Here is a 24,595-nt window from a genome sequence, read left to right as displayed (position 1 = left end):
AAATGTCATACTTTTTATTTCTTTTACCTGCCTTTTTGCACTGGCCAGACTTCCAGTGCAAAACTGACAGAAGTGGTTATGAATGCCGCCCTTATCTCCTCTCCAATGCACCCTCTTCATTTCCTATGAGTTTATCTGTGCATCTCAAAAGAGTTTGAAGCTGGAAGGTTTCAGGTTACCTGCTCTGTGATAATGCCTGAGCCCTTGCCTCTCCCCAGAACTTGTTTGTCTTCGACACTGTGCATACCCTGGATTCTCCTCTATGCCCTGGCAGCAGGGGGGAAGGGGGGCTCACACATCATGCACCAACCATCCACACCATCCCCTATATCTCATTTACTTCTAACAGTAACCCTGGGAGGAGGGAGATGTTACCATCACTTCCACTTGACAGATGAGAAAACCTGAGACTCAGAGGGGCAAAGTTCTTGGCCAAGGAAGCTTCTGCCAAGAGCCAGGACCTGACCCCAGGCCCCTTTGCCCCTGTCACCCCACATTCCCGGCCCCCTTAACCAGTTTTTTCGCACTCCTTCTCCAGGTCCTTCCTCAGCACCAGACTGAGATGGGCAAAGACAACTGGCAAACCATCAGGCTGGCAGGCTCTCCCGTGCTGACTCGGGGGCCACCCCTCCCAGCACCAGACATGTCCCATGGGTCTCCAAGGCCTCATGTGAGCCTGCACACATCCCCACCCACCTAGGAAGAAGAGCCCTCCTGCTGCCCTCATTCAGGCAGCTCCAGCCTGGCCCAGTGTTAAGGGGATGCGCTCAGGGTTCAACCCATCCTGAGTGCAGGCTCCGGCTCAGCTATTCACCAGCTGTGGGAAGGCCACTCCTCTCCCCAAGCCTCTGGCCATGGCAAGACCTAACTCACAGCACCCATCTTCCCTTCTCACTCCTCTGCGGAGGCACGTGGAAGCAGAGTTAATGAGGAATTGGCCCCTGCAAGGGGCAGAAGCCACAAATCCCATCCCAGCCAGGTCCTTTTCAGATTAGGGTTCAGGGGGGGGTGGAGTCAGGCTGGGCCAAGGTCAGGGCTCAGCTAGAATCAGTCAAACTGGGGGAGCCTGGGTGGCTCAGTCAGCTGGGCGTCTGACTTCGGCTCAGGTCATGATCTCACGGTTCGTGAGTTTGAGCCCTGCGTCGGGCTCTGTGCTGACAGCTTGGAGCCTGGAGCCCACTTCGGATTCTGTGTCTCCCTCTCTCTCTGCCCCTCCCCGACTCACGTTCTGTCTCCCTCTCTCTCTCAAAAACAAATAAACATTAAAAATAAAAGAATCAGTCAAACTACAGCAGGTTTCTCAACCTCTGCACTATTGACGTTTTTTTTTGCTAGATAATTCCACATGGTGGGGGGCTCTGTCCTGCACCGTACCATGTTTAGCAGCATCCCTGCCCTCTAACCACTAGATGCCAGTAGCACCCCACCCCTACTCACGACAACAAAAATGACTCCAGACATTGCCAGATGTCCCCTAAGGGGGCAATAGTGCCCCCACCCAACCCCCTCCCCCTGAAAATCACTGCTCTAGAGTCAGAGTGGGGCTCAAGCTGGGGCTGGGTCAGGTTCAGCAGGAGGTTGGGGTCACAGCACAGTCAGAACCTCAGGAAGGTGAGCCCCTTCACCACCTGCAGCTCTAGCCACTGAGAAACTACCCAGCTCCCCCATCGCTCTGCTTTTCCAGACCAAGGCTAGGCTCCCTTTGCTTGCCAGAAGGTGGCAAGTAACAAATCAGATAGCAGGTGAGCCCCAAACCATTTCCAGGGCCCCCGCAGTTGGGCCCCCTGCAGCTTTGCTTACTAGCTGCCCCCACCTCATCCCCCAGGCCCTTGTTCATACAAGCCACCACCAATTGAGGCAACACACCATTAAGTATAATGCCTCCCGTAACAGTTCCCTAATTTGCGCTTCATTTAGATTCAACAAGATGTTTCTGAGCTAATAAAATGAAAAAGACTGGTTTCTATCAACTCTGTGACAGCGAACATCTCTGGTATTTCATTGTGGGCAATTCCAGAATTAAAATTGGCCTTATCTCCTGCAAATGAGATTCTTGTCACTGGAAAATCCCTCTCTCCTGGGCTGTCCTGGGAGGACCAGAGATAAGCTTGCCAGCTCCAGGTTTGATTCCAGGGAGGCGGTTGCGGGGAGGGGAGAGATTATCTCTTAAGGAAAGGACAGGGAAAGCAGAGGGTCAAGTTCACCAAATTCAGTGCAGCAGGATCCCCAAGAATGGAGTATGAGACAACAGTGGGTTTAAGGTGGTGTTCTGGGCCCTGATATCAAAAACAAAGTACCTAGAAACCTAGAGTGAGGAACGGTGGGATCCCCAAATGCTGGGTTCCGAAGCAGAGGCTGCAGGATGTTGGCTCTGAAAGAGAAAACCCATGTCCTGGGGTGTCTCCACGTGTGGCTTCCACGTGGCCTCTCCTCCCTTTGCACACCCCAATATTCAGATTTTGCTCCGCTGAACCATACGGGGCCACATCGGCCCACAATGACCCCCTTGGGAAAGAGGTGTCAGGACCACCTGTCTCAACCCTGAGTGACCCCGATTCCCTCCCTTCTACAATTCTTTTGCTGGCTTTGGGCTCAGGCTGTGAGCCATCTCTTTTCCCGGCTGGCAGGTGTGCTGCGAACTGAAATTCATACGACTGTGTGCAAAGAGTCAGTGGGCAATAAACTGGGACTTGAGAGACTCTTCTCTAGAAAAGGCGTGTGCATTTTTGTGTGTGGCCTTGATGACCTCTCTTGGAGACTGAGGCCACTCAAGACAGCCAGTTGCTGGGTAAGAGGCTCCTGGATAGCCAAGACCTCGTACCATATTCAGGAAGGCACCCATGAGAAATGCGACAACATTTGCTGGTGCCTGTTCAGCAACAGTGCCCCACTTTCATGAGCATCCAGGGTGGGGGGAAACCAAGGCAGCCTTCAAACCAAGAATCAAGGCAAGGCCAGAATTTTCAGTTGGCTGCGTGACTTGAGTCTCTATTTCTCCATCCATAAAATGGGGGTGTATCCCCCCACTGCTGGCTCTAGCCAAGCCAGTCTTGAGAATTTGAGGGAATTATTTATAGAAAATTCTATGGGGGTTCAGACCCTTATCCTCCTCCCTAGCACAACGTGCTCACTCTCTCCCGCTCTGTCTTTTTTTTTTTTTTTTGTTCTGGGACTTGGTAATTATATGCCTAGAGATGAAGGCTTTTCAAAAACATCTTTCCCACCAATTTTCAGCTGGAAACGTGCATAAAAACAGAGATATTTTTATCCGCGTGTTTCTTTTTTCCTGTCTCCTCCTTCCAGCAATGGGCAATTATGAGCTTTTGCCTTCAGTCAATCCGTCCTGTAAGAACTCGCTTCAGAGGGAAATGCATTTCCGCAGCGAAGCCAGCCTGTCCCGGCAGATGCGGGCTGGCCCCGTCAGGGAGCAGAAGGGAGCGAGGACACGCAGTGCCCAGTGCAGGGTATACACCTGGTCCCAGGCCCCACGCTGCAGCCAGGGGCGGGTGGGTGGGCTTCTTTTTTATTTTATTTCTCTTGAAAGCTTTGCTAACTTGCCTTCATTATCCCCATCTCTCTGGGGCCCCAGGGAGCTATTGAGCTCTGACAAAGGGCAAAGGAACTCTGCCCCTGGCCAGGCTGCCTGTGCCAGGATCCCGCCTAAGCAAGAAAGGGGCGCGGGAGGGCGGGGCGGCAGACTCAGCCTACTGAGCTTGGTTCTGTGGGTCTCCAGGAGGGAGCATTCGGCCTCTGAGGGGGGACCACTGAGAAAACACATGTTCCGAGGCTCAATCTGGGGGGAACAGGAAATGACTGCGTGACAGCCAGCCACCAACGGGGCCAGCCCAGCCCCGCACTGATGAGAAGGGGGGCCCCACTTTCCTCTGGGCCCCACGTTGACTGCATTCAAGTACAGTACTCAGGGGCCCGTTGCTGACCCTGGGGCAGCAGCCGCTCACTGCTCCCACAGGCCACCCGGGATCTACCGGCCCCAGCTCCGCTGTTCCCACCTCTGCAGGCATGGCTGGTCCGATGGAAAAAGGAAGGACGGACTTTGGAGTTAGGCCAACTTCAGAGTCTGATTCTAAACCTTGCTGCCCACTGGCTAGGGATCTAGGACCAGCCACTTCTCCTCTCTGAGCCTCAGGCTTCTACTCTGCACAGTGGGGGGCGAGGGCCCGCCTCATGGGTTGGTATGAGCAATCTAATTAACATTATAGGGTACACACAAGCCATGAAATATGGGAGTTCTCTCCCTGTCCCCGTTACTGACCTCGTTAGAAAAGTTTTCATAGATTAATAATGGTAACAACTCCTTTTGATGAAGTGCTGGGTGTTGTGCTATGCACGTTATAAGCATCGTCTCATTTAATCCTCACTACCCTCTGAGATGGTATGATCGTTATTCCCGATTTACAGAGGGGGAAACCGAGGCACAGAGAGGTTATCTGACTTCCAATGGTAAGAAGCAGGGTCAAGATTTGAACCCAAGCCATGTTCTATGAACTTTAAAATTATTACCACTTTAGGGGCGCCTGGGTGGGGCTCAGTCGGTTAAGCATCCTACTCTTGGTTTTCAACTCAGATTATGATCTCACAGTTTGTGAGTTCGAGCCCCGCATGGGACTCTGTGCTGCTTGGGATTCTCTCCCTCTCTCTCTCTGCCCCTCCCCTGCTTGCTCTCTCTCTCTCAAAATAACGAAACAAATAAACTTTTAAAAATTAGTACCACTTTATCCTCACGATAATCCTATGTGGTGGGTGCCATTATCATCCTCATGTTCTAGATGAGGAAAACGAGGCACAGAGAGGTTAAGGGACTTACCCAGGGTTACACAGCTCCTAAGCTCCTAGTCATGGGCCCCCTCCAGCCTCCTACCTCCTCCTACCCTATGACAGTCTTGGGGAGTCACCAATGAAACCATTTTATTTCCTGGCGGTGGCTGCCTAGAGCAGTAAAAACTCATTTCACTCCGTGAAGAGTAAAAGCAAAAGTTCCTGCCACAAGTGACAGTCCCTCGGCCTCCCTGACTTTGCCAGATGATACGCATCCCTCCGCCAGCTCCCTCCACTCCAGGTCCCAGGTGTTCTCGCTGTTCCACACACCAGACTTGTGCCCACCCCACGGCCTTTGCACCGACTGTTCCCTCTGCCCAGAATGCACTTCCCCAGACATCCACAAAACTCCCTCCCTCACCTCCTTCAGCAACTTGTGGAAATGTCATCCTCTCAGGAAGATCTTCCCCAATCAGCCTGTTTGAACTTACCCTGCACCCCACCACCACCTCCCATACCTCCATTACTCTGTATCTTTCTTCATGCACTCAACACCATCTAACAGATCTCACTTTTGTAAAAACTTAGTGATCTCATTTACTATCTTCCTCTGCCCACTAGGATGTCAGCTCCAGAGGGCTGGCGTTTTGGTTGCTGTGTCCCGGAAGGAAAGCATGGCATACGGTAAGTGTTCAGTAAATAATCTGGAATTCAATTCCCACTTACAGAGTAGGAGAAGGGGGATCAAAGAGGTGGCATGAGATTTTTAAAGTCATACAATTGGAAGAGGCAGAGCGAGGATGCCAATCCAGGCCTCCCTGGATCCATACTGTGGCCTCTGTGGTGGAGGGCCTGGGGTTGCCCCATGGCCATAGCCCCTGCCATGCAGTAGGAGGTGAGGCCTGACAGAGGATCCAGGCAGTGATGGTGAGAGCCCCTCAGAGGAGTGGGCAGCCCAGGCCACAGCAGAAGGACTACCCTTCCCAATCTCTACAACACACATGCATACCCTGCCTGAGCCTTCCCAGGCCCAAGCGATACTCACTGAGGCCCAGCAGGCCCTGGGAACAAAGACCACTTTGTGGCCAGGAGTCAGAGGGGAGTGAACACTGGGAGGGCTGGGGGTGGGGCTTCCTGCCAAAATCCGCATTCAGGCCTCCAGTGCACCCAACCCTGGTCACATCCTTTTCCGCAAGGGCTTAGGGTTAGTGGGTGGTGAACGAGGCTCCCAGGGCATGTGCAGGCAGGAGTCCATCGGGGACAGAGAAAGGGCACTGGGTAGTGCATTCCACAGACCCCAACCCCAAGCCAGGCTCTCACTGAGGAGCTCTGCAAGTGGCCTGACTTCTTATAGCCCAGCCTTCCCTGCAAAATGTGCAGGGTGTATGGAGTGGCCACCTGTTGGCTATCCTTGTCTCCCCTGCTCCTGGGGAGGCCACTCGACCAGGCCTGGCCAGCCAGTCAGAGGCCTAGTGATTGTTCAAGGGTGAGCATGTGATCCAAGCTGGGCCAACAAGAGCTGGCCCTGGGATGTTTGCTGGAACTATTGGAAACAGGTTCTCTTTCCTTAGAGACGACTGACCTGGTTGACCTTAAGCTCAAAGGTTATGGGGCCCTCTGGGCACCTCAAGGAAAGGAAAGAGTCTGCCTGGAAATGAAGATTGCCTAAACCAAAGCAGAGACCCAGAGTCCTAATGATGTAAACTGAGCACCTGGATCCCACTGTACCTAAGCTCCACCTTTGGACTTTTCTAAAAAAAAAAAAAAAAAAGCCTTAGTGCTGAACATCAAATGTAGCAGGTGTACTCAAGAGGCTCTGTGGCCTGGGAAGGAGTCTAGGGTGGGGGCTGCTGTGGTGAGGATGGGGGTCCAATAAGTCAACAGAGAGAGAAAAAGCCAGGGAGATGCCAAGATAAGCCTTGAATGCCAAGATAAGGAGCTGTGATCAGATTTGAGTTTTAGAAAGTTCCCTCCTAGGGCAGGATGGGAAAGTGGGGTGGAGGCTAGAAGGCCAAGAAAGAGACTGGGGCAAAGGTCCAGGCAGGCAATGCTGAGACCTGAGCCTAGGTGGAGGCCACAGGCCCATGAGGCCCATGAGGTGAGGGAAGACAACCTCCCTGGCAGTGCTCCAGGGGAGGTCTCCAGGGCGCTGTTGCACTTGTGGCTCTGACCACTGGAGGACAAGGTCACCCCACTCACCTGGGCCTTAGGTCAAGAGGACAGATATACCCAGGCCAGGGGAGCAATGCCTCCATTTACAGTGTAGTCGCCGGGAGGAAGCCGGGGCAGACCACATGGGGAACATCCCAGCTTTGCTACTTCTGGCTGTGTAGCCTTGGACAAGTCACTTAACACCTCCATGCCTCAGTTTCCCCAGCTGGAAAATGGAGAGAAAAATAGTACCAAACTCACAGTGTTGTGCAAATTAAATGAGAAAATGCACAGAAAGAGCTTAGAACAGAGCCTGGCACAGAGTAAGATCTCAACAGCTATTAGCTACATTATTCATGTTATTATCTGGGGGCCAGGGGGTGACCCTGTCCCTGCCCCTTGCCATGGGGGAGGGGGCGGGGTGGGAGCCTAAGTTCACCGGGCCCTCGGAAGCAAGATGGAGGTAGCTGTGCCATAAAAGTCATCTGGGGCTAGTCCTGCTTGGACACTGCACTGTAGCTGTGGGGCCTTGGGTGGGCCACCACCCCTCTCTGAGCCTGTTTCCATCGGTCCACTAGGACCACAGCCCTTACCCTCGGAACTATTTCAAAGAGGTACCATTAAGAGTATGTTGAGTGTGGGAAGGGATTGACAGGAGTAGTCCCAGGGCACTGAGTGAAGGATGACCGGTTCCCGGCTCTTGATAAGCTCGGGCTGGGGTCGGGGGTAGGGCAGGAGCAGGGTTAGGAAGGTAGCCCAGCAGGAGAAGGCTGGAAAGACAGGCGGCCAGACAGACAGATGGAGCAACCATGTCTGCTCCAGAGCCCCTCCCACAGCACCCATCCTAGGCCCACTTAAGAATGTGGAAGCTGTGTGATACCTGCCCCACTGCATTCCCAGAACCCCGGGGCTCCCCAGCCAGACCCCGGGCCGGGGCGGGGCCGGGGCTTCTGCCTCCTGCCAGGAGTGCAGCCTCCCGCCTACTGTAGGAGCTCCCTCCACACCACCCTGAGCTCAGCCTCTGCTCTCATATCTCTGGGCCGGGAGCTCACTCCCCCCAGCTGATGCCCATGCAGAGAGGGGACGCACCTCCCTGAGGCACCTCTGAGGGGCTGAGGGCTGCCCTCTGGAACTCCAGATCTGCCTGCTGCCCCTGCCGTGCGGGACAGAGGACAGCCCCGGGGGGACTCAGTCCCTGGCTGCAGGACAGCAGCCCTCTCATGGGCCCACCGGGGGCCGGGTGTCCCAGCCCTGCACTCTCTCGGGGCTCTGGGTCTCCAGGGAGTAGCCATCCTTGTCTCTTCTCTGGGCAGCAGTTCCGGAGGGTTCAGTCCCATCACTCTGCCTACAGGTTCCCATTACTCACCCGCCTCTCCAGGGGTCTCCCGGCTGAGCCCACACAGCATGTCTGCTATTGTCTCCTCGGCTGCCCACCAACTCCCTCGGGAGCCACGCTGCTCAGCCCTCCCTCACCCTCCCCGGGGAGGGGCTGTGGGAGGGAAGCTCACGGCTCCCACTGGCTGGGCACCGAGTCCACCCACTGCAGCGGGCGGCTCTCTGCTTAAAGGGGACACGGCCACTGTATGACTGGCTCCTGGATGTGGTTCTACACCCCCCGGGGCCCACGGTCTGAGTCTGGGTGGGCATCTCTGAAGATGGCATGTCTGGGTCCTCCCGCTGGGTCCCCAAGCAGATGTACCCCTGGAGCCAGTTCTGTTCCTAACTTGCTCTAGGACTTTGGTAAGTGACTGTTCTCCCCAGGCCTCAGTTTTTCCATCTAGAAAAGAGGAACAGTGCCTTCCAAACTTTTTTTTTTTTAAGTAGCAGATTCCAACAGAATCTCGCACAGAATCCCAGGACATAAGCCAGATAAAGTGCAGCCATATGCCAAAGAGCATTTGCAGGACTCAGCGTTAGAAATCCCTGAGCTCAGAGCCCCCTGGGGCTCTTCCACTGACATTCCAACTACCTCCTCCAGGCCTCAGTTTCCTTTTCTGTAAGGGAGGGCCTGGGGAGGATGAGCCCAGCAGCCTGCCCCATAGAGCACTCCCCCAGCCTTTGGGGAAGACAGAGTAAGATGGGCAAAGGATCCGCCTGCCTTGGGCTTGATGGGCAGGGGCAGCTGGTCAGAATTCCAGCCCCGGCTGGGCCTCAGCCCTGCACACTCCTACATTCCTCCACGCTAGCTCAGGACTGACTCTGCCAACCCTGATGAACACACAAGGCCCCTCCTCCCAGCCCACCAGTGTATGCGGGCACCTACTGAGGGCCAGACCCCGCACAGGTGCTGGGAAGAAAGGTGGGTGATAGGGACACAGGGTGTCAATAGCCTGTATGCCTAACTCCTGCTGAATGCAGAAGAGAGCAACACAGATGAGGTCCCAGCTCCCATGGAGAGTTTCCTGGATACACGGAAACAAATGGGGCTCCAGTTTGTTCTGTGTCCTGCAGTAAATGAAAATGTACAGTACCGTGGTTGGGGACCGGGGGCTTCTTCTAGGTTCCTTCCCGTTGCCCACTTCCCAAGGCTGCCTTCTTCTTAGGGTGACTCCACATGTACCCCAGGGGGCAGGGTCCAGGTTCCAGGTCAAGCTCACTGGGCCAGAAGTGAGGCCAAGGACTCAGCCACTGAAGGGGTAGTGAGCACTGGGTCAGAGAGGGGGGTCTGAATTGGGAGGAATTTGCTGGGAGAATCAAGCCAGGCATGGAAGGGGGGGTGCAGTCTCTCAGGTTCGTCCATGGTACCCAGCAATAGTCAGGACAAGGCTCTCAATGACCATGAGCAGGACGCTAAGGGCCACCTTGGGGTAGTCCCAGCTCCATACCAGGCAGGGACGTGGCCCTTCTCAGCCTGTGAACCGCCCTTGACAGACTCTCACCCTCTTCCCCTCACCCCTTATTTACAGCTCCCTGAGGGGCCAGCTGCATGGTGCACGAGCCTTTAGAGCTACATCCGTCCCCTCTTGTAAGAAAATATTTGCTAGCCACACAGATGCATTTAAATGAGCGATGAAGATTGGCGATCTCTCTTCCTGCTCCTTTGGTATTTACTTTTGTGGATGAGAAGCTCCTGGAAAGGTCACGCCATGGGTTATGAGAGAGCTTCCGTGCGGTGTTTTTCTGAATGCCCACTGTGCCAGGCGCTGGGGACCGAGACACCAGGAGACAGGTGGGAAACAGTGTCTTCCCTCTGCCCTCTGTCCCTGCCATCCCACTGAGCACATTTTCCTCTTGATTTTATCCAAGAGTGGGTTTGGAAGCAAGTGCTGGTCCATTTTAGAACAAAGCAGGGTTTAAAGAAATATCTGGCACAAAGGTTAAGTCACCTGCCCTAGATCTCCCAGCTATGAGGGTGGAGCCAGGTTCACACCTAAGAGTCCTCGGACTCTTGGTTTCAGCTCAGGTCATGATCTCACGGTTTCGTGAGATCGAGCCCTGCTTGAGTTCGAGAAAAGCCTTGCTTTTCTCTCTCCCTCTCTGTGCCCCCGACTTGCGCTCTCTCTTAAAATAAGTAAATAAACTTTAAATTTTTTTAAAAAAAGAATGAAAGTCACTGCTGTGTGCCTCTCAGGATTTCAGGGGCTAGTAAAGGGTTCCAGAAGTGCAGATGAGGAGCAGTTGGCTCTGTTGGGGTTCCACCAAGGAAGCGTTTTGAGTCTGACTTTGAAAGATGAGAGGGAATGTGCCCAAGAAGGGAAAATCCATTGCAGGTGTGTGTCGGGGAATGCAATCCTGGGTGAGAAATGAGGGGACCAGACAGGAAGTGCACGTGGAGCCAGGCTGTGAAGGGTCTACTAAGGCCTCCCAGGGGAGCTCCTCAGCCATGCAGACTCTCAGGCCCCACCCTGGCCCACTGAATCAGAATCTGCATTTGAACAAGCTCCCCAGGGGACACATAGAAGTTTGAGAAGTGCTCTGTTAGGAGTCTGGCTTTCATCCTGTAGGCAACGGGAGCCAAGGATGGTTATAGAGCAAGGGAGTGAGAAGGCTCTGTAAGGACCTCAGACCTGCGGCACCACCTGAGGGACAAGGGAGGGGGGCCTGGCAGTGAGCAGCAAGGGTCCCTTCTGGGAGCTGAGAGCAGGCGAAGCTGCTGTCGGTCCTGCTCCAAAGACGACCCCTCTCATCCAATGAGTGCTGCCAAACTTCAGGGAAGCAGAGGGAAAAGGGGACAGACTGCTGGGTGTGTAATGTGGCTAGAAGCCAGGCCTGCTAGGGATCCGGGCCGGCAGCAGCTCCCAGTCATGTTTCCAGCACTGTGAATGGGCAGACAGGAAGACTGGACAACCTAGGGGAGGTGGCAGGGCCACTGAGCCGGTGGGCAGACCCTCCATGGCCAGTGGAGGCCCTGACACCCCCATGTCCTTAGGTTTTGTAAGACAACTGGAAGATGGATTGCAGTGTGACCTGGGGCATGCGTCCAAGCCTCTGTGGACCTCAGCTTCCTCGCCATACAGCACCCACCCCCTAGGGTAGGGAGACCACATGTTAATAAGTCAGAAAGCACTTATCCATCCACTTTCCCACCAAGACTCTCATATACCAATGTTGTGAAACAGACCAGAGAGGAAGAACTTGGAGGTGGCTGAGCACACAGGTCAGGTGCACCCAGGTTCGAGTTCCAGCTCTGCCACCCTTGAACGATGTGACTCCGGGCCAGTCACTTCTGTGAAGAGACTTGGAAGGGCTGCACAAACTGTGACTGTCCAGCACACATGACCTCTTCCCTACACGAAGCCAGGCCTGCGGGGCCCTTCTTAGTGTCTCTTAACAGGGTGCCACTGGCATGATGCTCTCTGGCGTGTCAGGTTGTCCCTGCAGGACACCCTTCGGGACTCCTGGCACCCCTGGACCCCGCCCACCCAGGAGCGGTGACTGCCACAACTGGGACGGAAAACCGAGACCCAGATGGGGCCGTGTCTGGGGACCCCCACCAGCACAGAGTGGGAGCCTGGACCCCAGCCTCCACCTTTCCTCTCAGACCCCGGGGCTGAGTCCACCATGACCACAGGGGAGCTGTACCAAGCCCGCCAGCACCACCACCCTCCCCGACGGACAGCCGGAAATGAAGTCTGGGTGGAAACGAGGCAGAGACGGCGATCTGAAGACAAGACAGATAAACCCTTTATTGCTGTTCTGTTGCTTCTTCCTCCCCCTCTCCTCAAACCACCCCAGAGGCCAGGCCAGGACAATCGCGGCCCCCTGCCTGGTTGGTAAACATTTCCACGAGGTGGGTCCCCATTTTACAGCTGGGGAAACTGAGACCCAGCCTGCCCTTCCAGCAGCCACGGGCGAGGCACGAGTGACCCCCCCTCTTAGGAGGTGCTGTTTGGCCGCAGTCCCCACTCCGGCCACACTGTTCCACACACACCCCCACTGTCCCTCAGCTACTCCAGGGCGGGCTAGGGAGAGCTTCGGGGGGTAGTGCCACGTCGGTGGGCGGCTCCCAGGCTGTGGCCCCAGACACCTGCCGGTTGCCAGTACCCTTCACCACAGTCTTCCTCCAGCCCTGGAGGGCACAGCGGCATGCCAGCCAAGGGGACCCGGGCGACAGGCCGTGTGCTCAGACTAGGGAAGGGGGAGGCTCTGGGATGTGAGAGGAACCACAGAACCAGGTGGTGCAGAGACTTTGTGTGCCGGGCCTGACTTTCAACGCTGTATACATCTTTCCTCACTTCATCCACAACACCCGCACTTCAGCGATGAAAAGCAGGGGCCCAGAGAAGGGAAGCCCCTTGCTCTTACTCACACAGAAGGTGAAGGAAGAACCGGGATCTGAACCCAGGTACTCCTGATGCCATCTGCACCAACACCCCAACCCCAAGCCCCCTGAGAAAGGCACACTCAGGAGCCCTCTCCCCAGCCCAGAGAGATACAGGAAGGACAAAGGACTGTGGGGGGAGGGGGAGGGCCACGCTACTGCCCCTGGGGAGTCTCTGGGAATCTCCTAACTGGAGAGGGTCAAGAGGCACCAGCCCAGGCCTGGCTGTGAGTAGGGCATCTCCCTAAGGCTCCCTCTTGCCCTCTGTATTTCCCGACACCTGCAATGGCTTCCCTCCTGGAAAAGATGACATGAGGCCACAACCGTGCAGAGGGCCTCCCCCTGAGCCTCAGGTTCCTCCTCTAAAGTATTGATGAGATTGTCCATTCAAAGGATTCTTGTGAGAAACTCGGTGAATAAACAAAACACCTAGAAAACTGTCAAGTACGGGGCCCACAGAGGTAGCTAGGGTGATCACAGCCCTGCCCTGTCTCTCTGGCCACTCACGCATTCAAAGAGTATTTATCATGCACCCACACCAGCTAGAATCTAAGCTTGGCCTAAGCTTTCTGCAGTGAACAAAATATGAGTAGAGCCTACCTCTCTGGCTGCCAGTTCAGGGGAGGGGCAGAGGTCAAAGGAGAAAAACACACAAGTATAGATACATAATGAGATGGTGCTGAGGGGAGCCGGGACAGCACTAGGCAGGGGGGGTCAGGGAGCCTCTCAGGGCAGGTATTGTTCAGGCAGAGGTGAAGGATGGGAAGGGGAAGGGGAGACATCGGGGGCCAGTGCAGCTGAGGCTGGTGGGTAGACGAGGAGTCAAGATTCTGCTTTGGGCATGAGGAGAGCTGCTGAAGGGTTTTTAGCAGGGTCTTTTGTGATCTTATTCCAAATGGTGGCCAGATGGAATGGGCTGCAGGGTCAGGATGGCATGGGGCAGAGGTGGGGACAAGAGGGGAGGAAAGCAGAAAGGCACCTTAGAGGCAGGAAGCCTGGAACCCCAGCGTCTCTCCTGAGGACACTGGGGAGCCATTGAAGAGTTTAGACGGAGAAAGGGATAACTGCCTTAGAAAACAAACTTGACTGGGTGCTAAGAGAGTCACTGCACAGGATGAGGGCCTCAGCTGACCTCAGTCCCACCCACCCCCGTCATGCTCCTCCCCACAGAGTCTGCTCTGACTCTGCCCACCTGCCCTCTCACTGCCTTTCAAGCAAAGGGAGCAAAACATGGGGCACCTGGGTGACACAGTCGGTTAAGCGTATGACTCTTGGTTTCAGCTCAGGTCATGATCTCACGGTTTGTGGGCCTGAGCCCCGAATTGAGCTCTGTACTGACAGCACAGGGTCTGCTTGGGATTCTCTCTCCCTCTCTCTCTCTGCCTTTCTCTGTCTCTCTCTCAAAATAAATAAATAAACTTAAAAAAAGCAAAACATAAAAATAAATGGGCAAGTTGTCAGGGCTTAGCCCTGGGAAAGAGCAGTGTTATGCATTCCAACCTCAGGAGGTCAATGCCACCCTGGCAACGGCTCCTCCCTGCCCTGCCCCGGGGAGAACCCTGGGCTGGGTGTCAAAAGACCAGGTTCAAGGCCCAGCAACTGCTCACGCAGGGCCTACTCCATGCCAAGAACGTCACATGTGATATCAGAACATCAGCATCTCTTGCAGAAGGAACTATACCCAAAGAGGATCTGCTACAGGCCCAAACATAGCAAAGGGGGCCAAAGAGGAGGAGTCAGGGAAAGCTGCCTGGTAGAGGTGGTGTCTGAGCCAAGCCTTGAGGGACAAAGGAACCAGACACTCAAAGATGAGGCAGGAACGCCATTCGAGACAGAGGGGACAGCCTAGGCAAAGGGCGGGAGGTAGAAAGGTGCACAGTATATGTAGGGAAAGGCACCAACCAGCATGGCTGGGGTCAGAGGACCCCAAAGAGCAGGTGGGCTGGGCCGGCAAGTGGGGCTGAGTCCCAACGACACAGAGACCTGCTTTGGAGGAGGGAATGCACTGAATGGGGCATTCCTGGCACCGTGGCCACCACATGCATGACACTTAGGGAAGAATGGTCTCAAGCTGTCAGGAGCAGCGGGTGGAGCTTCTGCACACTGGAGCCTGATTACAGCGACACCCCCTGTATTTGATGAGGATGTGGGAGGGGAAGGCACCGCCCTCAAGCTGTGCCCTCGAGTGACAGAGTGGAGTAGGAGACTGAACTGGGGCTCAGCCTTGTGGCAAGCACTATGCCTGGAATCCCACCTTCCACGTTCTAGGTCAAGCAGTACCCTTGTCCAAATGCATATGCCCCAGAGGAAAAAAAAGGTCTAACATGTACAAAACACCTACTGGATACCAAGCACTTGATGTTTAGTGTGCTGCAGAATCTTTCAAAAGCCCTGCTGCTCCCATTTGAGGAGAAACTGAGGTCCAGAGAGGAGAAGGGACTGGGCCAAGGACTCTAGCTAGTACAGGCCAAGGGACAGATTGTCAGAATCGGGTACTCCCTCCTCGGGTCCTTTACATGGGCCTTTCCCTCCTTCTGGAAGTCTCTCCCCACATCTAAAGATGAAAATCCGTACAGCCCAACCTAAATGCTGCCTCCACCAAGAAGCCCACCCTGACCACACCAGGTGAGTCCCCTTCACCTCCTCCCAGTCTTTCCACCGATGCATTTGCTCACCTGTTCTTTTCCACTAAACAGGGGCCCCCGGCTATCTTGCTTATTGATTTCAACCCTATATCCAGGGCTAAGCTCAGCACACAGTAAGTGCTAGGATAAATCAATGAAAAATAAATGGTGATTAGGTATAATCTCTAGATTGCTATGTTGGAAAAGAAAGCAATAATTCATCCCCTCTAACACATCAACACAGAAACGTTTTCTGTTGTTTGATATAGTTAGTATACCTCCACGAGTGGAAAGCTCACCACCTCCTAAGCAGCCACCCAACTCCTGAAGAGTCAAAGGATGAGTCGCTCCGTTATCCTGAGCTGGAGCCTGCCTCCCTGTGGCTTCCTGTGGCTCCCTGGGGCACCCAGACCCCCTGCCCCAGGACTGCCCCGCATAGAGTCAGGGGCCCTGTCTGGACCCAGGCCATGGCCTCTGAGCCCTGGCAAGAGAGGGAGGCCACCGCTCAGGATCTGGATGTGGCTGCCACCGCATGGTCCCACGAGCACCCATCCCATCCCGAGGGCCTCCCCTGGGTGTGTGGCTGGAATGAGTGGGCGGCCACACATCCCAGCGTTCTGGGGCCATGCTCACACGTGCATCTTCAACCCCTATGGATTTCGGCAAGCCTTTACCTCCAGTGTGTCTGCACCAGGCCCACGAGGCTGGGATAATCACCTCTTTCCACAGATAAGGAAACTAGAGTCCAGAGGGGCAAGAGACTGAGGAATATGCAGGTGTCTGGCTCCAAAGCCTTAATCACAGTTCGGGAGCCACACGTTCTCAAAAGGGCTTTGTGTGAGAGCCTCATTTTATCTCGTGGCCTCCTGGTGGGCCTGAACATTGAAAGAGAACCCTGGAGGCAGGGGCTGATGGGGCGCCTCAGGCAGGGTGATGATCTGGGAAGGCCCACCCAAGGGTCCCCGCACAGCTCATGAATATCCCAGGAGATCCGGGCAGCAGCTCTCCCACTGGGGAGCTGTGGGGTGGGGGGGCCCTGCAGGGTTGGGGGTGGGCCACTTGTTTGAGGACAAGGCTTGACACTGAGATTCCTGGGCCAGTGCCTGCTGCCTGCCAGCTGAGGCCTCCCACGGCTCATGGCCTCTCAGTGCTGTTTAGGAAGAACCACTGGGAGGTGCCAAACCGTGTCCAGAACTGGCTGCCTACCTCTCAAGCGTCGCCCACCCCCATCCCCAGCATCACACACCCTGAGCCCTTTCCACCTCCCAGCCTTCACACTCATGGTCCCTCAGGAACGCCCCCTCCCTCACCCTTTGCCTGCCTGGCCAAATGCTGCAAGTCCCCCAGGCTGCCCGCTGTCCCTTCCTCCAGGAAGCCTTCCCTGATCCTCCAGCTGCTGTTGCCTCATCTGGGTTCCCAATGCCCTCGGGCACCTCTAGGTCCCACTTCTGTCCACTCACCAGATGTCCCACCCTCTTTGCCCATCTATCCCCAGATGAGCCTGACACCAAAGTGGTGAGGAACATTCTAGACTGCCCTCCCAGACTATTAGCATCGCCTCCTCCAGCAGTAGTGCTGTGGGAGCCTTAGCAGAGCCCCGGGTTCAAGTCCTGACTCTACCTCTGACTGGTTGGGTGACCTTCAGCAAAAGTGGCCTCAACCCTCTCATGTGTAAAACAGGGGTGCACGCATGGGCTGGAGCCGGGGTTGGATCTGTGGTCTCTGGGTGCTATTTCAGCTCTGACCTCAGCTAACCTGGGACCCCCTCACCCCAGTCTCTGTCTGAGACTCAAGGATCCCCAACCTTTTCCAAATCTCAAACAAACCTTCCTCAACAGACTCATTCTGCAAACGGGGCACCAAGACTCAGCAAGTGGCAAGGACCTTCCCCAAGGTCACCCACAGGGACCCACTGCCCCAGTTGTGCAGCTGTGAGAGGTTGCTGAGTGTGTGGCCTCCCTTGGCCCGCCTACCTGCCCACACATCTGCTTATGAGTCACCATCACCTCGGCCAAGACGGCGAAATGTGGGGGCTGGAGACAGAAGGTCAGCCCAAGGAGAGCAAATGGGTGGATGGGGGAAAGGCAGTGAGGGGGCTTCCAGCCACTGGAGAGCACAGCAGGGGGCAAAGAAGGGAAACTGAAGCCAGGAAGAGCAAGCACCCGCTGAAGGACCCCAGAAAGTAGAGTCAGCCTCAGTCTCCTGTCTAATGGATGTTCTTTCTGCTCCATCAGGCCATTTCCCCAGGAAGGGAGACAGGGCCCGCAGCTTTCACAATTATCCGGGCAATTAAGACAGGCAGATGGTCCCACTGGACTGAACATTCAAGCTGACAAATGGAGACAATGCTGGGACATTAACTGACAAGATGGGCACTAGTTCTGGTGGGTGACATGGGCAAGGTGAATGTGCCATCAAGACGGTTCACTGCCCAGAATCAGGAAAGGGCCCAGCTATTCTGCCTGCTCAGACTTCCCCACACCCTGCCTGGGCTCAATTCTGGGCTCTGCCCTGCAAGAGGGACACACACAGGCTGGGACATGGACAGAGATGGTGACCAGGTGGGGAGGGGTGAGAGACCCTGAGAAATGGGGCCACTTAGCCTGGAAGGGCAATCTTGGGGAGGCACCAGTGCTGTCTCCGCAGGGCTGTCTTGGGGCAGGGGGAGCAGAGGGAGGGCGGAGAACCTTGAGGGAGCCTGGGGAAGACAGACCAGCAGCCACATGCTGGGAATGAAACAGAGGGGTCCCTTCTTGCTGGCAGGGCGGCCAGATAACTGACCACTGAGAAATGCCCCTGTGGTGAGACATTTGGGCTTGGAAGTCAGACTGCCTGGGGGGCAGGGGCAGGGCACAGATTCCACCATCTCCTTCCTAGCTGTGTGACCTTGGAAAGTCACTTCTTCTTTGGACCTCAGTTTCCTTACCTGCAAAATGGGGCAATTTAGTTCATAACTCACAGGGTTGTTGTGAAAATAAGAAAGTACATGTGAAGTACTCAGCATAGCACTTGACATACAGTAAGTGCTCAATAAATGCTTGGGGAACAAAGAACAGGACCAGAGGTTTGCACTTTATCTCTGCCTTCTTGATAAAAAAAGAAATCCGTGGTCTCTGAGACACTGCAGTTGATCTAAACTTCTGGTGCCCTCCCCAGTCTGGGCATGGAGGAGGGCAGAGGCCTAGGAGCCGGGAGCTGTTCAGGCGCTGGAGGGAGGGGCTGGCTTCCCCATTGGGAGTCAGATGTGAGACCCCAATGCAGCTGCTGCACTGTGAGAAATGCCAGGAGCCGGATGTGGAGGCGAGATAGAGAGCCTCATTACAGAGGGGAAGGAAGGAGTAAATAATTCATCACAGATGTGCACCATGGAGGGGGTGCAGGCAGAGAAAGCTCGGGAGGGTGAGGCACAGTCCCTCCCTGTGCCCAGGAGGTGCCATGTAGCCAGAAAGAGGGATTCCTGTCCTTAACCTTGGGATAACCTTGTTATCCCTAAAATTGCCCACTGCGCCTCTAATATATCCCCTCTCCTCACCCGGGCCTGGGAGGCCAGATAATAACGCCCTTGCCCAGAACCTCTTTGAGCCCATACCCTCCATCCTCTTTCAGCCCCTCTGCTCTAGCCTTGCCAGCCTGGGAACAACCAACATGTTCATACCTCAGGACCTTTGCACTGGCTGCGGCCTCTGCCAGCCACATCTTCCCCTGGATAGCCATGTGGCCTCCCTCACCTCCATAAAGGCTTTGCTCTAATGTCACCTTCTCGGTGTGGCCCTCTCTGAAGACACCACTTAAAACCGCACACACTACCCGCATACCCCATCCCCTCTTTCTGCTTTATTTTTCTGCACACACGTATCACCGCCATACATTTTCCTCGCTTTCCCGCTGCTAGAATGTCAGCTCCACAAGGGCCCGGATTTAGGTTGATCTAGTTCCCTACCGTATGTGCCCCTGGGGCCTAGAACAGTATTTCTAGCACACAACAGGTGCTAACAGATACCTGTTGAAATCGTGAATGGCAAAGCATAGTCTACTGCCTCAACATCCATCAACTCCACCTACCCTAGAGCCCTAGCTCCCTACCTCTCACCTGGACCCCACCCTAGTCCCCTCCCTGCATCCTCACCTGTAGTCTGCACTGTAGCCAGAGCCTATGTTAACACAAAAAGCTGTTCTCCCCTCTCTCCTGCTCAGGGACCTTCCATGGCTCCCACGGACCTCTGGACAGAGTCCAAACTCCATAACCTCCTGCCTCCTCCACCCTGCCTCCCTTCTCTCTTTACACTCTTCACAAAGTTCTCAGCTCCCCGAGGCAGATCTTTGAAGCTTCAGATATTTGTGCTAGCTAGTCCCTTTGCCTGGCAAACTCCTATTCATCCTTAAAAACTCCATTCAGGGGGGATTTCCTTGACCTCCCTCAAGCAAAAGCATTTCTCTCTTCTCCAGGTACCAAGTGGACCCATCCACCCCCGCCCCCACCCCATCCCACTGAAGTGCCAACATCATCTACACATCATTTCCTCCTCCCCCAAGCCCTCTGGGTCAGGAACTGCAAGTGATCTCCTTCGGGGGCCCTGACACCTAGCACTCTGAAAATTTCACCTCAGTTGTCCTTGCAGCCTACCCAAGGAGGAAGGCTCTAATATTAACTCTATTTTACAGACAGGAAAACTGAGGCCCACTAGGCCCAGTTGCACAGCTGGGATAAATCCCTGGCTGTTGGCTCCAGGGCCTGTGCTCTGTATATCCTTCCTCCCTCACATCCACACACAGCAAACAAAATCCCTCACTCTTTGAATCAAACATGACCATTTTATGCCCGCAAAGGCCCAAGCATAGCTCCATAGGAAACCTTGATCTGATAGCCCAGAATCCTCTGGGGTGATGCCATCATTATGCCCAGGCTAGGAAAGAAGGCACAGTGGCCTGGGAATGTCTGTGTCCTGTGCAGGCACTGGGGTCCAGGACATGCACGTTAGAGTCAGGCCAGCACCACAGGCCCCTCCCCACCCCCGAGGGCTCCGTTTCCTCACTGTCCCGATGCGGACATCCAGACACTGTCAGGGCTGTCTGAGATGGAGCAGGGCCGTGTTTCCATCTGTGCATGCACGTTAGGTGCTTCCTCTCACCTCGGACCCCTGACCAAAATTGGGGAAGCTGAGTCAGGACTGAACACCTCCTGTCTCCAGTCCCGGTCTGGGCGGGGAGTACAGCTCACAATCTGGGCAAAGCCTCAAATCCCAGTCTGAGGGACACAGGAGGGGTCTCATCTGGCCGCAAGGCCCAGAGACCCCCACCCTTAAACAATCACAGGGTAAAGAACTTAAGGGCCTTACCCAGAAAAGATAGGGGACAGGAAGGCCTGCTAGAAAATACTGGCTAGAAGTGGGAAGATGTGCCCTTAGGCATTAAAAAAAATGCTTTGCAAACATAAACGGAAGAAACACCTCCCCTTCCTCCGATCTTCCCCCCTTGAATCCTTCTCCCTTGAGGTTTTACATTTTCACAAATGGATGAAAACAAGTTCCCTGTGCCTCTGACAGAGCCCCCGGCAAAGAAGTGGAGAGATGTCAGACAGGAGCCTGGCACACGCCAGCACACCGTGTGCCCCCAATTGGGGTGCGCTCCCCCCTCTGTTTTGTTACAGGTCTGCTGGTCCCAGACACCACCCTGGGGTCAGTGGTGTGCATATGGCTGGGGTGGGAGTAGGAAGCGAGTGGCTACATGAAATTCAAAATTCCCAGGTGTCTACTGTGTGCCAGGCTCTGCGCTAGTCTTTCCCAATCATCACTGCAATCTCAGAAGGGTGGCCTTTCCTGGGTCCATCGTATAGAAGAGGAAACAGGTTCTGAGTGGGCTGCACAGGAAGGAAGAACGGGGATAGCATTTGAATCCAGGTGGGCTATGGATAATACAAGTAGTTTCTCTACCTCCAAGGGGGCAGAGCCTGATCCACAGTATTTAGTTGGCTGTTCTCCAAAACCCGAGGACAGCCCGGGATGTATCTGTCTATCCCTCCAGCCTAGGAGGATCCCACCCGGTTCTCAGGATCTGTGGACCTGAAGAGGAGGACAACAGCCTTGACGGGGCAGGGGACTTCTCCCTTGGAGGCGGTCCCAACACAGGAGTCCCTGGAAAGCCCCAAAGGAAACTCTGTTCCTGGTACTCTCCAAGTTTTTCCTGCTCTGTTGTACGGAAGGGACTGACAAAGGCCTCTAGATGTCAGACCAGCAGCAGCCTGGGGGCAAGTACAGAGCCTAGAGTCCCTCTGATACCCCCAAAGACCCTACCACCTTACCCTTTGACCACTCCTGAGGCAGCCCCTCTGTTTGTAGGTTCCTCTGAGTCCAGAAAATGTTCATGGCAGTTAGGAGAGCTGGCTTGAGAGAGCCTCTGAGTGTTGCCTGTGTAGCCTAGAGCAAGCCACTTACCCTTTCTGTGCCTGTTTCCCCGTCTACACAATCGGGATAAGGATGGGACCAACCTTGCAGAGCTGTTGTGAGGAATCACTAAGTGAATGTATTGCCTGGCACACAGTGGCACTGAATTAATGTCACTGACTGTTTCTCTTATTAACAGCATGATTATTCTTAGTTCTGAGGCCGGCAACATAAAAACTGTGAATCCACCGTCTCCCACCTCCCCTCCATGTTGTCGACGGACAGATGGCAGCACAGGGAAGCCACAGATGAAACCTAGGGTCACACAGCTTGGGCAGCTTGACTCCCAGCTGGACACTACTCTGACCCCGACTCACCCCTCAGCCTTTCCCCCCTCCCGGGCCCCCTCCTGGAGCCGCCTGTGCAGGATGGGGCTTTGCACACAGTGGGGCTCAGCACACACTCCATGTCACCCAGGGTCAAGTCTTGCCTCCACCCACGGCCCCCCGGCCCTGAATGCCCACACACAGCCCTTGGCCGCCCCCCCCCACACACACACACACAGCCACCCTGCCGGCCCAGCTCGACCAAGACAACCTCATGCCCCAAACAGAAGGGAAAATAAAGGCCATCAGCGACATGCCATGTGAGGGGGACAATGAAAGGGACTGTGGCACAGGAAAGCAGAGAGGAAGAGACAGTCAGATGTAGACAGGGACCATGAGAGAGACACAGAGAGAGAGAGAGAAGAACAAGACAGAAGGGGAGAGAAAGACAAGGAAAAAACAGGTTGGGGCAGAGAGAAACAAAGATGAGAGAGAACCAGACAAAGAGAGAGACAGTAAGAGGCAGAGAACAGAAAGAGACAGAGGCAGAGAAAGATGGAGAGACAGAGGACAACAATTTGAAAACAATATGGTCCATGAGACTAGATTAACAATTAAAAAAAAAAGATGGACAGAGAGACAGAGAGACTCAGCCAGACAAAGAGGTGGGGGGTGGGGGCGGTGCAGGGACAAACCGTCGAGAGATGGGGAGGTGCAGAAGGCAACAGAGCCGGCTGGGCAGAGAGAAACCAGACACACACACAGATTCAGAAAGAAACCCGGAACGGAAGCAAAGCCCAAACAGTGCCAGCAGAGATGGGGTGGAGGCAGAGACGGGGCAGGGAAGGAGGCCCCAGGTCCCCAGGAGCCCTCAGCCTCCGCCTTCCAACCGGATCGGGTCCAGCCGCCCAGCCCCTGGGCAGGCAGCCGGGCTGCCCCCTGCCCATCTCCCCACTCAGTACCTTTGGGTCGCCGCCTCACCACGCCCAGCCGCCACTTGAGCGACACAGCCAGCATCAGCCCCTCGGGGCCCTTGGGGCCCAGGGCCAGGGACACGACCTGCCCAAGCCTCCCTGTGCTCCTGGAGCCAGGCACTCCTCTGTGCGCTCCGCTCCGGAGCCGCCTGTGCTAACTGGCAGAGGCTGGGCGCTCCCAGCCTCCACCCTCCCGAGTTGCTAAAATAGATAATCCTCCCCAGAGCCAGCAGCGGTGGCATCGGCAGTGGCATCTGTGGCAGCAAGTCCCTTCCTCCACTGCAGCCCCAGCTAGGGAGTGAAGCACCAGGGCATTCCGAACCCTGGGGCAAACCTTCATGGGGCACCCGGCCCGAAACCACAGTCTTCTTTCTCCCAAAGCGCTCACCTTGCCTACCCCTTCTTTTGCCAAAATCTGCAGATCCCCCTCCTTCTGCCTTCCCCAGGCGGTGCTATTTGATGCCCCCAGGCCTTTGCACTTGCAGGGCCCTCCACCTCAAATGCCTGTCCTGTCTGGCATGGCACCATTGAACTTCTCTGCCTGGGAAGGTCTGCTCAGACTTCAGAGACCCCTGATGGCTGGAAATCCTTGCTATCGGGTCTCAATGCTTTCTGTTCATACTAGGGTGAAGCTGACTATCCACCCCTGAAACCGGGAGCTCCCCGAAACAAGGATAGGGTCCACCTGTCCCATGTCCCCTACACTCAGCACAGGCATTCGATGGGGTCGCTGGTGCATAATGATGAGACGTAGGCCCTGCCTCTTCACTCCTTATCCTGACAATGACTCTTGTCTGTAACAGAGAGAATCCACCCAGCTGGCTGACTGAGTGGAATGGATGGGAGTAACGAGGAGTGCTCCAGGTATTCAGCAAGAACTCAGTAAATGCATCTGGTATCCCTTCCTCTTGCTGAACAGAAAAGCTCTGACCTAGCAAACAGTGAGGGGAGGAGTCAGAGATCACAAGTCTCTGGAGACCTGAGTTCGAATCCTGCCTCAGTGTGCCCCACTGAGCCTGTTTTCTCATCTGACTGATGGGGCTAACAGTTCCTGTCTCTCATACAGTGGGGCCTGTATGAGCCTGTGCACAGAGCACTTAGTTGAGTCCTGGCACACAGTAGGGGCTTGATAAATAATAAATCACAACTATTCATATTATGGTTATTCTACATGCAGCCCAACACCTGTGTGTGAGTGGAGACAGGAAATCCATCCAGGTGACGGCCCAGCTAAGGTCAGACAAGAAAGTCAAGAATCCAGTGCTTTCCATGCACATCTTAGTTAAGCCTTCCAGTGCACCAGGGTGGTCCTAGGATCATCCTCACTTCCCAGATGAGGAAACTGAGGCTCAGAGAGGTACAAGACAGCCTCAGGCTCACACAGCATGTAAGTGGCAGAGTCTGATACCAGCTGCCAGACTATGCCACCACCGCAGCCAGGCTGTTAGGGAGCTCTTGTTAAACCCCTACTGTGTGCCAGGCTCTGTACTGAGCACCTGCCGGCTTTGCCCTGCCCAGAGCCACGCAGACTGTTAAGCAGCAGAGCCAGGGCAGGAGCCCAGCCAGTCCGAGTCCAGAGCAAGAACTCTGGCCAAGAACGAGG

General features: G+C 55.0%; 1 protein-coding gene across 1 annotated transcript in view; it reads right to left on the bottom strand.

Moving 5' to 3' along the window:
- Nucleotides 1-19,026, bottom strand: part of GRIP2 (glutamate receptor interacting protein 2) — a 53,444-nt gene extending 34,418 nt beyond the window's left edge. The window contains exons 1-3 of the mRNA XM_032592491.1: nt 18,968-19,026; nt 17,286-17,418; nt 12,319-12,436 (exon numbers count right to left, since the gene is read on the bottom strand). Of these exons, the coding sequence (XP_032448382.1) occupies nt 12,319-12,436; nt 17,286-17,418; nt 18,968-19,026 (310 nt within the window). The remainder of the gene's footprint in view (nt 1-12,318; nt 12,437-17,285; nt 17,419-18,967) is intronic.
- Between the last annotated feature and the right edge of the window lie 5,569 nt (nt 19,027-24,595).

The sequence above is a fragment of the Lynx canadensis genome, chromosome A2 (genome assembly GCF_007474595.2).
Source record: "Lynx canadensis isolate LIC74 chromosome A2, mLynCan4.pri.v2, whole genome shotgun sequence".
NCBI classification, from domain to species: Eukaryota; Metazoa; Chordata; class Mammalia; order Carnivora; family Felidae; genus Lynx; species Lynx canadensis.
This window is presented reverse-complemented; position numbering and strand designations above follow the sequence as displayed.